The sequence below is a fragment of the Pinus tabuliformis genome, chromosome 8 (assembly GCF_031772625.1).
Source record: "Pinus tabuliformis cultivar Carrire ecotype Pingquan chromosome 8, CPIR1, whole genome shotgun sequence".
Classification (NCBI taxonomy): Eukaryota; Viridiplantae; Streptophyta; class Pinopsida; order Pinales; family Pinaceae; genus Pinus; species Pinus tabuliformis.
The window spans coordinates 1,084,356,173-1,084,367,777 of record NC_142294.1 but is presented as its reverse complement, the minus strand read 5'-3'; the positions used below and the strand labels follow the sequence as shown (position 1 = coordinate 1,084,367,777).

The window sequence follows — 11,605 nt, the reverse complement described above, 5'->3', positions numbered from 1 at the left end:
AATGCACTCATCTTCGAACATGAGCCGCCTCTGAACAACATCCATAGTAGTATCCTCCATTGTCGCAGCCATCTTAGAAGCGGATCCAATCACAGTGCTAATAGTTGGATTTAGGGACAAACAAGTTTTGCTCTCATGTGGAATGGACTCCACCTCTGGATATTTATGGTCATCAAAAAAATCATTCTGTTAATCTAATAAGTCTTGTGACTCAAAAATACTCCTTAAATAAAAAATATTACCAGGTCCAAAAATACTTCCAAATGGGCTCTCTAAAAATGCATCATCAAAAAGATCAATATCCAACATTATCCCACTCATTATACTCCAATCAAGCAAATGACCTTCTCTGCTTCATCAGAGAACAAAGAGATTACACTGGATAGACTACTCTGCTTTCAGCCTCACAACCCTCACAAATCTCGGCCCTCTCGATGCTCACAAGCCTCAACGGCTCCTACTCACCACTCAATCACACAAGGCCACTGGCCCTAGCAGCGACACAAGCACCCACGGCCACGCTACGCGCTGTGTCAGCGTCTTGCCACCTGGCCCTCAACTCTTTGAGCTCACCTCGGCACTTTTCACCCAACAGATCTCTACTAGATCCTAGCCACACTGTCGCCAGGCTTCACACGCTCCTTTTAACAGTGCTTCCTCTTGGCACTCACCTCAGTGTTCATCACTACCTCTGGTTGACCTCCACGTGGGCAATGGCTCACACAACCCTCAACACATGCTCACACAACCACGCTGCACCTCTTGCAGTGACCTTCCCGCACTGAACAACTCTCACTAATCAGCGCCAACAACAGGGCACACTGTCTCACAACTCAAAACAGCCCACACTCCGTTGTTTTCACCACTCAGCAGAAACAAAAAAATCACCAACAAAGATTATGGATGGCAGGGAAAACCTAGCAACACGGCAAAACCTCACAGATCTCGGCTAACACTCAGCGCTCACACAACAATTCTTTCACGTTGTCTCAGGTTCCTTGCATGATCGTTCAACAAGAGCACAACAATTGGCCTCACACAACGAATACCACTCGGCCTCTCCTCACAACGAGTTTTGTTTCCTGAAGCTCACCTAAGCTTTGATACCATGACAGAAAACTGAAGACTCTATAAAAGAGCTTAATCATTACATTCACACACATAGATTTATACATAGATTGAACTAGGCTGTCATTTATTTTTCACCAACACTTGCCAATTTTCGCCCTCTGACATTGATGACTTGATGACGTGGCAACATCCCACAGTGGGGCCCTGTTTGCGAGAAAACAATAGTACTCAAGCCACCGTTACTTCCTTGCAAAAAATGTGAAAACAATAGTACTAAAATTCTATAATTAGAAGATGAAAGTTTGATTGTTTTTGTAATATATATATATATGTATGAATAAAACGGAGACAAATGTACTGTCAAGATGGAGATGGAGACGGAGATAGCGATGGCCATGGTGCAAGTGAGTGAGTAGAATTGGCAGAGAAAAAAATTACGGTAGACAGAAGATTCTCTGTAATCAATACATTTGCAGCGTCAGTAGGATGATATTCATCCCAGAACAAATATCTGTTTCTGTCTGGACACAGCGTTGCAGCAGACACGCATGTTAATGTGGGCCGGTATCCTCCAATACTGCAGCAAGGAGTATCAGAATTATCAAAGCTTGCATCCATAAAGTCTAGTTAATACACTCACTCGCCAATCCAAAACCAATCCCATGAAACATGTTGTTATTTGAATAGCAAATTGCTACGTATTAAAGGTTTTTGACTCTCGCCATAAGCTTGGGGATTCTCTATGAGCATCATAAAGAAATGGTAACCATCTGTAAAGATAAAGCCAGCTGCTGGCAGTTTTGAATTTAGATCAGCGATGAGGTTTTTCACGGCAGCGTTAAACTTGATGGCATATTCGTTGAGATTCTGTTGGCAACTACCATCTGTTGTCATTACCCGCTGCAGAGGAATACAACCGACAGGTCCCAATCCTGTGAAGAGCATCTTGCGCATGCCCAATTGGTGTAGCCTCTGCCTCATTTTAAATATTTGGTATTGGTTTTACTCAAATTTATAATTATGTAAAACTCACCCTTAACTGTTGGCGCAACGTGGAGACAAGATAATCAATGAAATCATCCGGACTGTATTCCCAAGAATCACCCAGAGCGGGATTCAAATAATTATTAATGTAATCATTGCTTCCGATGCCTATTAAATAGATGGATCCATTAAAGAATTTCTCTGCCCACTCATGCCCGATTTTCTTGGCGACAGTAATTAGGCCGATAGGCCTTCCTTTCAGTGAGTTTTTCGTCTACACTTTGTTTCTTATATGTTTTTCTGTTTGATATCTGACAGTAAAAGATATTTACCGATTCATTATCCTTCCCACTCATCACATCTGGCAAGCATGCACTCATCAGGTTACCTGTATTCCCATGTTTCTAATGGGGAACAGGTATCGAACAGGCAAGCATGCACTCATGGATTAGAATACTGTGAATGCAGATTATCTCAAAAAGCACTCATGGATTAGAATACTGTGAATGCAGATTATCTCAAAAAGGGCGTTGTGTAGCAAAGGATTTTGCGTTGTGTAGCAAAGGATTTTGGTGTATGTTTCCAGGGTTATTTTCTTTTGGCTGTGTTTCTATTTATTATTCATAGTGTAGCGTGTCTGCTGGTTTTTTATGTAAAAGGTTCTTGTCAGATTGTTTTTGACTTAGTGAATTCTCTTGGTTTAGTAGGGTTTGTGGTTGTTCTTGGGTTAGGATCCATGTTTTATTTCCACTTTTGATGTAAAAAGTTCTTGTTAGATTGTTCTTGACTTAGTGAATTCTCTTGGTTTCCTAGGGTTTGTGGTTGTTCTTGGGTTAGGATCCATGTTTTATTTCCATTTTAGTTTGTCTCAGAGTATATGTCTGTTTTGATTTCCTATTTTCCTTGTTCTTCAAATTTGTTTTCGAGGGTTTAGTACGGGAAAATCTCCATTTTATTTAAAGAGGTGTGATCGCGATTGCATTGCCTAAAAGTGGTTTCTTTGAAAGAGATTGATAGTAATTTTTTGTTGTGGTTTTGGATTTTCTATTTTAATGTTTGGGCTTTGGTCTTATGCTTTCGTTCTTGCTCTCTATGTTGTAGATCACTCTTTTCCTTGAATCATGGCTCGTACGAAGCAGACAACACAAAAATCTATCGGAGGAAAGGCTCCGAGGAAGCAACTCGCAACAAAGGTAACGACTTTCCTATATTTCTTCCATTGCATCTTTGGTGGAGTTAATTGAGGCATGTTGTTTTTTATTGTGGCATTTTATTTTGAAGCTCCTTTTTAAAATTAGGCTGCTCGTAAATCTGCTCCCATGACCGGAGGTGTGAAGAAGCCTCATAGATATCATCCCGGAACAGTTGCTCTTCGATATGTACACGCAGTTTAAATTTGCTTCAGATTCTATCGATATGTTTACAATGTTTTCTTTATAGTATATGTATCTTATTGCAAATTGTTTAATCGACTGAACAGAGAAATTCGAAAGTATCAGAAGAGCACGGAGTTGCTAATTCGGAAGCTGCCATTTCAAAGGCTTGTGAGGGAAATTGCCCAGGACTTCAAGGTAACGTGTCACCTTTCTCGTTAAAATGTTAGCTTAATTGGCGACCCATTTAAATGAATTTCTTGGTACTCTGTTCTGGAGGTGGTACTTGTCTAATTATTTTGTTTTATTGTGTTCAGATAGATTTGCGATTCCAGAGTCATGCTGTCTTGGCACTTCAGGAGGCTGCAGAGGCCTATCTTGTCCGTCTGTTTGAAGATACTAACCTTTGCGCCATACATGCGAAGAGGGTGACCATCATGCCGAAAGACATTCAGCTTGCAAGGGGTATCCGTGGGGAAAGGGCCTAGGCCTGTTTTCACAGTGATGATTTGTAAAGGTCGGATTTTTTTGGGGGGAGAATTCTGTAGCATGTACATATATTTGATGAAAGAAGCTTTTTGCAGAAACGCATTGTAGACTGCAGGATTATGTAATGTCATATAATTCAAGTTTACGTTGACTACAATGGATATTGTCTATTTATGACTTCTAATTGAATGGGTCGACTCGAGCTAATTGTAGCTGCTTATTAATATGGAATTTTTTTCCATTCGAAGCCATGTTTTTTGAAACCATACTACATGTTGATGCTTGTTAAGCTCTTCATTATTATATGGTATAATTATTGTTTATCAATGTTTTGGAACCCATACTGCATGTTGATGCTTGTTAAGCTCTTCATTATTATATGGTATAATTATTGTTTATCAATGTTGAAGTGCTATATGTGTCTTCATGTATAAATTTAATTTGTTTTTCGGTAGACAACATTCCTTGTGATTTATATTCTGCATTTTCTATTACTTTACACTGATAATATTCTGCACTTTCTATTACTTTTCACTGATAATCGACTGCAATACAAGATGTTGTATGACGATGTCTTTTATCAATGTTGAAGTGCTATATGTGTCTTCATGTATAAAACTGGTTGTTGAACACTAATTTATCCTGTCTTATCTTGTCTGGGTTGTGCATCTACCAAAATTCTTCATAGTGGAACATGTTTATATGTTTTTTAATAACTGACTTTGAAGTTTACAAATAGTTGGATGGATTTTATTTGCTAGGCTGAAGCAATTATTCTACAAATCCACTACGGTTGTGAGCAATGAGTATTTATAATTATGTTATTAAAAATTTGGATGGATTTTATCAGCAAGGCTGAATTTACTATTTTGTAATGCACAATAGTCTTGCGATGTGTTTGCAAAAATATGTTCTTGAATATTTGCATGGATTTTATCTTTCTGACTGTTTATCTATTGGACTAAAGTGAGTGATTATGGAATTGTTTAGTGGTTGTATCAATTTGTTTGGAAAATTTTGTTTTTGAATACTTGGGAAGAGATTAGTTTGCAATGCACGGTAGTTGTGAGCAATCTGTTTGCAAAAGTGCGAGTTGTTGCAATGCTCAAGTGGGAGGTTTCTTTTGGAAAATTGTTTTGCCATTGTTTTTGTGATGGTGCAATTTTAGCTAGTATTCATTTTTATTCCTTGTGAAATTTTATTCCTTCTTTCCATATGGCCAATTCATTGTCAGTTTGCTAAATTTTGTTCATTCTTTCCATATGGCCAGTTCATTGTCAGTTTGTTGTTGTCGTCTCGTCGTGGCCACACTCGGTGAGCCACAATGTGGTTAACTCATTATTGTCAATTTAGTGCATCTCGGCCACTTTGTCAATTTAATGATGACTTGAAGAAACTCCTCAAGTGTCATGTTTCATTATCCAGTGTGAATTTTTATGTCTTCTTCCCATGTGGCCAAATTATTGTCAGTTTAGTGCATCTTGGCCATCGTGTCAATTTACAACACGTGTTGGTTGAAGAGTTTCACGGTTAACTCTTAACACTCTGTTTTGATTTTTCATGAAACCCTCATTCCCAGTTTTCAGGAATCATTCATTTTCAGTTTTCCAACCAAATTACTCTTTAAATAAAAGAATGAAACACTCGTTCTCAAATAAAAATGTTCTCACGTAAAAGATAGAAATACTCGTTCTCAGTGTTCTACCCAAATTTGAAGGGTTACCACCAAGTTTGAAGGTTTTAACGCAATAGCATTTTTAATGCTCAATTTGAGGGGTTTGGTTTTTTCTGGGTACTACAATTCTTCTGAATAATGGAAATTTCCAGCTTATTTGCTTATATCAAACATTTGTGTAGGGTTTCAACCAATTAACATTTCATTGAGTATGTATTTACAAATCAATGATTTTGGGATCAAATCCCACAAAGCAATTCTATATATGCTCTTCAAATTCCTTCAAGCTTTTGAAAGTAAAACCAATGAATTATCAAATTTTACTATAATAAAAAACAATTAGAAAACCTTTACCCATCCCAAATTGCTCATCGTTTAGGCTTGAACCAACATCTCTTCAAGAAAAATTCAACAATTCTAATTTAATAATCCTATCAGCCTATCTTTGTACCTTTTTGGACCTTACTAGTCTTAGTGCCTTGAAACATCTCTATTTACCTTAGTTGCTGTATCTACACGTGGCATGCAGTTAGCAGGCCAGAGAATGAAATTAACTTAAAAAAAAAAAAGATGACCATTTGACCATTTGCAGAGAAGTTATTACAAAATAAGCAAATAATTTTGGTATTGTAGTTTGGCACATAAGGGGAAAATATGAGAAGTGATGAACCAGTAAATTCTAAAATCATCCATTGTTGAGTGGTAGAGTGGGTAGATAGACCGGACTGTTCGAGAGCGAGTTATTCACTCCCCAAAACTGAAATTCACCATTAGCAGTTCTACATCAGATGTGTGGTGATCACAGATAATATGTAATGTTGTTGAGGACTGTTGGGCTCTCATAGTTTCTGCCTCTGCTTTTTGATATATAGGGTTTCGTAGTTTCTTATAAGTAAATTAACCACATGGTGAATCGTAACTATCAAGTTTAATCTTCATTGCTTATTATGCAAGTTATACTAAACATGGAAGTATGTTTTATTTTGGGTATGTGGGGTTTCGTAGTTTCTCGCAGGCCATTATAAACATGGAAGGGATTGTTGCAGACGCAGGGTTGGTTGCACTTGCTAAAAATAAGAGACGTGTGCATTGAAGGATTGGCGATATCTTCAACTCTGTTTTGGTAGCAATTCCGATTTTTTTTTTTTTTAATAATTTTTGTCATTCATGTGGTTTATGAGAGTGTCTTTCAGTTTAATTATATTATTAGTTGTTTGGTCTATCCTTTAATGTGGTTAATTTTTAATTACATCATTAGTTGTTTGGATGACCATTTAATGTAGTTAATCTTTAAATTAAAGATTTAAAAAAACTTTTTAAGACATGGTTAGAAACTCTGATATACATATGGATGGATATTTGATATGAAGTGAGTTGGATATTTGATAGGAAGTGAGTTGGACTAGGAGAAATTTATTTATTTTATAAAAAATAAAAATAAATAAATAAAAATTAAGATAAGTTTATTGGAAGTTATAAATGTGTTGGTATGTAGTTCGAGTGAATTTAATTTAGTTATAAAATTAATTTAGTTTTGGTAATTTGTGGTTTTGTTTATAGTATTTTTATGTTATGCAACAAATCGTTGTAAGATGCTTTTAGGTTAGGAAATGTATATTTCTTATTCAAAGTTGTTTTTCCAATAAGAGTTTTTTTTGTTAGATTATGGTGTTTGTATGTTATTTTTATGATGTGTTTTCATGTATTTATTTCTCCCTTTTTTTAATAACCGCTCGCATCAAAGAAAAACTAAGGGCCAAAAACGAGAAACTACTATACGGTGAAGAAAGAAATGTACTTTTTGGTCATGCTAAAAAGCCAAAAGCAATGCATGGATGACCCAACCTGAGATGATTTGGGATCATTGTTTTAGCAAGCAGATGCAGAGGAAAGGATTAAAGTCGATGTAGACAAAAACCAGATTGAGATGCTCATTGCAATGAAGTGGCAGAAGGGGAGCGTTAGGTTTGGACTCAAAGTGTGATTCTAGCAAGTGCAAATGATGTTAGAAGGCCAAGTCAAGATATGGATCAACAAGGGCTAGAGATAAAGTGAGAGAGAGGTTATGTAGATACATGGATGAGAGAATGTAGATGGAGTCAATGATGTCAAGGTATGGTGAAGAAGCTAGCATGTTATGTAGAACCTAAGTAGCGCATGAACACCATAGAGTGTTTGGTCCAAGTTGTAAATCTGCTTTGAATAATGTAGTCATTTTTAGATGACCACAAACCAATCTACTATGAATAATGTGATGGGTATTGGATGACCACTAACCAATCTACTTTGAACAATGTGATGGATTTTAGATGACCAATAACCAATCTACTTTGAATAATCGAGTGGTTTTTTGTTGTCCACTAACCTTCATTGTTTCATCAATTTACTCCCTATTTTAAAGGTGTAGGAGAGTTTATTTTTTCATTTTTCTCCCCCCTTTGAGGTGTGGAGAGTACCATCCTTGAATTTAGAGGACACCTAGAATTGGATCTGGATCATGTCCAAAATCATTTGGAATAACTATTTAATAGCTTGTTGTATTTTCCTTTGCTTCTTTTTTTGTGTCTTTGCCTATGTATTGACTAGGTGGTAAGACTGATGTAGTTGCTTCACCTATGGATTCCGTCTCCAACAATTTATTCATTCATAATTATCTATCTTCTTAATAAGATTCTTCTTTTGACATTTATTTGATTAGTGATTTGTCTTCCCACAATGAAGGCAAGAATGGAGATCAAAACACTAACTCTCATTGTGACCAAATCTTTAACAATGTTGGCATTTATTTTCAAGATTTTGGGCATCTTCAATAAATCTTGGGCTTACAAACTTAACCGGCTTGGAGTAATCCATAATATGCAAGTTGTTTCCTTTGTCATACCCCAAACCATGTCAACCTATGTTGAATGGTATCTCTTTCCAAGGTGTAAGAAACATTTGGAAAGCTCTTGATGTTGTTCTTCCGCGTCTTCACAATTTTTTTTTCTATTATTAGTGCAATCATTGTGTGATTGTGATTCTTTTTCGTTCATTTTTTATAACTCCATTAGGTCTTTTGTACCACAATTAGCATAAACCATTTGCAAGATTTCATCTATTTCACATGTTGCAATAGACTTTTTGGATAAGATCCTTTGTATCATTTGTTATATCAATATTCTCTAATAAATCCTCTATGTCACAACTTGCATCAATATTTTCGATGAGTTCATCTATATCACAAATTGCATTAGCTTTTTGTATGAGGTCCTCTCTATCACAAATTGAATCTATCTGAGTTGTAGATGTTGCATCTAGCATATCATCAAGCTAATCTTACTTTTCTCTTAACTTTATTTAAAGTGCATCAGTCAATCAATCGTTCCTTCATACCTTGATCACTTCAAATATCATTTTCCAACTGTAGACATATCAACCATGTGATCAACGATGTTTTATTTCTATTATAAGTCCCACTCAATTGCTTTAATTTGATTTTGAAGTTCATGGTTATACTATTGCAAATCCTTTTATTCTTGAGAGGCATATTGGAAACACTTTCCTCCTTACCCATATTTATCACACTCACTTGTACTCACTCACTTGCATTAATTGTTTTATCTTAGGTTTGCTTCATTTTTATGTCAGCTTCGGGTGTCAGGTACTATCGATCATGCACACTAAGCGAGTGATTAAAATGTCTTGACTTTTATAATTATAGTATCGCAAACATCAAAATAACACTAACACAAAGTATATTAAACCTTCTTATTTATCTTGTATAATTACATTGATATGATATTCCATTTTAGATGAGGAAATGCCATCTTTTGATTATTGCCGAAAAAAACTCTCTGTTTCTTTAAAATGCTTTTGCAAGTCTTTTATTATGTATTGAAGCTATTGGCACTAAAAAAAATATCACTTCATGTTAAAAAATTATCACCTCCATTTCAATCTTTTGAAACGAATCTCAAAGAATCTTTCCTTTTTACAAAGTGTTTTTGTGACAACCCTTTTTGTTAATCCCTCTTATAGTTATCTTTATGCATTGTAATTCATGTAAATATTGTGTAAATGTAAACATAATGACTTGATGAGAGGAGTGGACACAGATTCAAAAGTGTTGAGGAGTTGCTTGGGAAATTGGCTAAGACAAGGTTGTTCATTAATGGCCACTAGCCTTCCCACTGGGTTTTAATGGTCTACATGGCAAGTAGAGAGGTGGAGTATGGGCTTCCTAAATGGAGGACAAACCCATGCCGTCTCTCTCTTTTCTCATGATTTGCATGGTGTTGTCAACACGCAATGGCCGTGAGGGGGTTGATGGAGAAAAAAGAGTCGACGGGAAAGGAATAAGGAGGATATGTTGAAGAAAATGTAACTAGGTTCGGTCTTCATAAATGTAATTTTGATCTTTGTACTTGTAAAAGAAAAGAGATATTATTTTTGTAAAATATAAAATGAGTTTCTTGCTCATTACATAGTTCCAGCACATGTTGAAATGCTATAAGAAAGTCAAAGAGTCAAAGAAAATGTTAAAGAGCTCTTCTTGCACATATATGTAATGTATATGAGTCAACCTAGTGTCTAGATCGACCCTCCAAGACAAGCACAATCCTCTTGAACAAGTGGGCCAACAAAACGATATAAAGAGAAATCATGTTGGCTCAAACAAAATTACAAAACGATTCACTATCATGTTGGCTTATTACGGAGACATAACTATTATACATACCTTACTTATCCTTGCAAAAGTACAGGATAGAATCTCAGATCCTTTGTAATCTCAGACAAGTACAGGAGTGCAAACATTTCATATAAGTAACTTGGAATCTCTTGAATGGGTACATGGATCTAATCCACATCACAGGAGGACACTATCTCTTGGATAATTTCAGTGAGCATATTACAGTCTCATCCTTCTCGATGGTGACAATCTCGGCCTAACTATGATGATGATCTCGGTGCAAGAATACAGTCACTGTCTCGGTATAGATGGGATGATAAAGACCAAAGCGCCAATCACTGTCTCGACATATTGGATGTAGAAGATACACTCACTATCTTGATACAATTGTGATCTCACAAATAATGCATTCTTAACATACTAAACGTAGTCAAGATCTCAACATAATGACAACCATGGTTTCGGTCATAATCCTAATGAAGATAAGGTCATAATGAACATTTAAGTGCATTAATGAGACATGGAATCAAGATCATGATGAAGACCTCAGTACAATTATCAAATATATATATATATATATATATATATATACACACACCTATGAATGAAGCTCTTGAGGAAGAATCAGTCATGGTGCAACAAGAATAAATATCTCAGTGGTGCAGTAGTGATGGCCTCAATGGTGCAACAATGTTGATGATCTCAATAGTGACAAAGAAGAGGATTGGTGTGTTGGTCTTGGAGTGGCATAACAGGTCAAGGGTCATGGTCTTGGTATTCGTCAATTGGAATCTCTATAAGAATAATTTTGTTCGGGTTTTCCTCTCCAAGAGGGAGAGGTTTTGGCCTTGGCAGAAAGCCAACATCTTATGTTCTTGTCTCTTTGTTTTGGTAGCTATTTTAGGAACTAAAGAAGACACACTCTAATATTAAATAATATGCTAATAAAAAAAAATTAAATACTTCACAAATAGTTATCATGATAATAAGAATCTCATTAACTACATTTGCCCTAGATTCTTCAACAGGAAATTCATCGGAATTCACATGAGCTGAGAGACAACACTATCATATGTGAAGAGCTAACAACACCCAAAAAAACAACCAAACAAAACAAAATGAAACAAAACAAGCATGGTTAACATCTCTATAATCACATATACGAGTAGTGTTCTTTGGGTGTCGTATGTCATGTTAGACATATAGGGAAATGCAAGAAAACTTGAAAAATCAAAGGAATAATGTTGGAACATGTGTTGGAACTAGATCAGGAGCACACTGAGAAGCATGGTTGAAGAATGAAACAAGGTGGAGACATTGTGTGTTCTAGAGTCTTGCTGGGTT

General features: G+C 36.0%; 2 protein-coding genes across 2 annotated transcripts; one reads left to right on the top strand and one right to left on the bottom strand.

Moving 5' to 3' along the window:
* Positions 1-1,431: 1,431 nt before the first annotated feature.
* On the bottom strand, positions 1,432-2,455 carry LOC149239102 (GDSL esterase/lipase At1g74460-like). Its single transcript, XM_089369754.1, has 4 exons — positions 2,444-2,455; positions 2,105-2,329; positions 1,788-2,043; positions 1,432-1,694 (listed from the first exon to the last, which is right to left on the bottom strand). Exons 1-4 carry the CDS (start codon positions 2,453-2,455, stop codon positions 1,432-1,434), a joined length of 756 nt encoding a protein of 251 aa, XP_089225880.1.
* A 721-nt stretch (positions 2,456-3,176) lies between these two features.
* On the top strand, positions 3,177-3,991 carry LOC149239101 (histone H3.3-like). Its single transcript, XM_089367067.1, has 4 exons — positions 3,177-3,248; positions 3,354-3,427; positions 3,533-3,626; positions 3,746-3,991. The coding sequence occupies exons 1-4, from the start codon at positions 3,177-3,179 to the stop codon at positions 3,914-3,916; spliced, it is 411 nt and encodes a 136-aa protein (XP_089223193.1). The 3' UTR covers positions 3,917-3,991.
* The last annotated feature ends 7,614 nt before the right edge of the window (positions 3,992-11,605 follow it).

Bases quoted from the DNA above. Each gene is read 5' to 3' on its own strand.
- LOC149239102 (XM_089369754.1), bottom strand. The intron at 2,044-2,104 runs GTGAGTTTTACA...AAAATGAGGCAG, and splicing joins CGTTGCGCCAACAGTTAAGG to AGGCTACACCAATTGGGCAT. The intron at 1,695-1,787 runs GTCAAAAACCTT...TGTATTAACTAG, and splicing joins TCCCCAAGCTTATGGCGAGA to ACTTTATGGATGCAAGCTTT.
- LOC149239101 (XM_089367067.1), top strand. From the start codon at position 3,177: ATGGCTCGTACGAAGCAGACAACACAAAAATCTATCGGAGGAAAGGCT. The intron at 3,249-3,353 runs GTAACGACTTTC...TTTTAAAATTAG, and splicing joins GGAAGCAACTCGCAACAAAG to GCTGCTCGTAAATCTGCTCC. The intron at 3,627-3,745 runs GTAACGTGTCAC...TATTGTGTTCAG, and splicing joins AAATTGCCCAGGACTTCAAG to ATAGATTTGCGATTCCAGAG.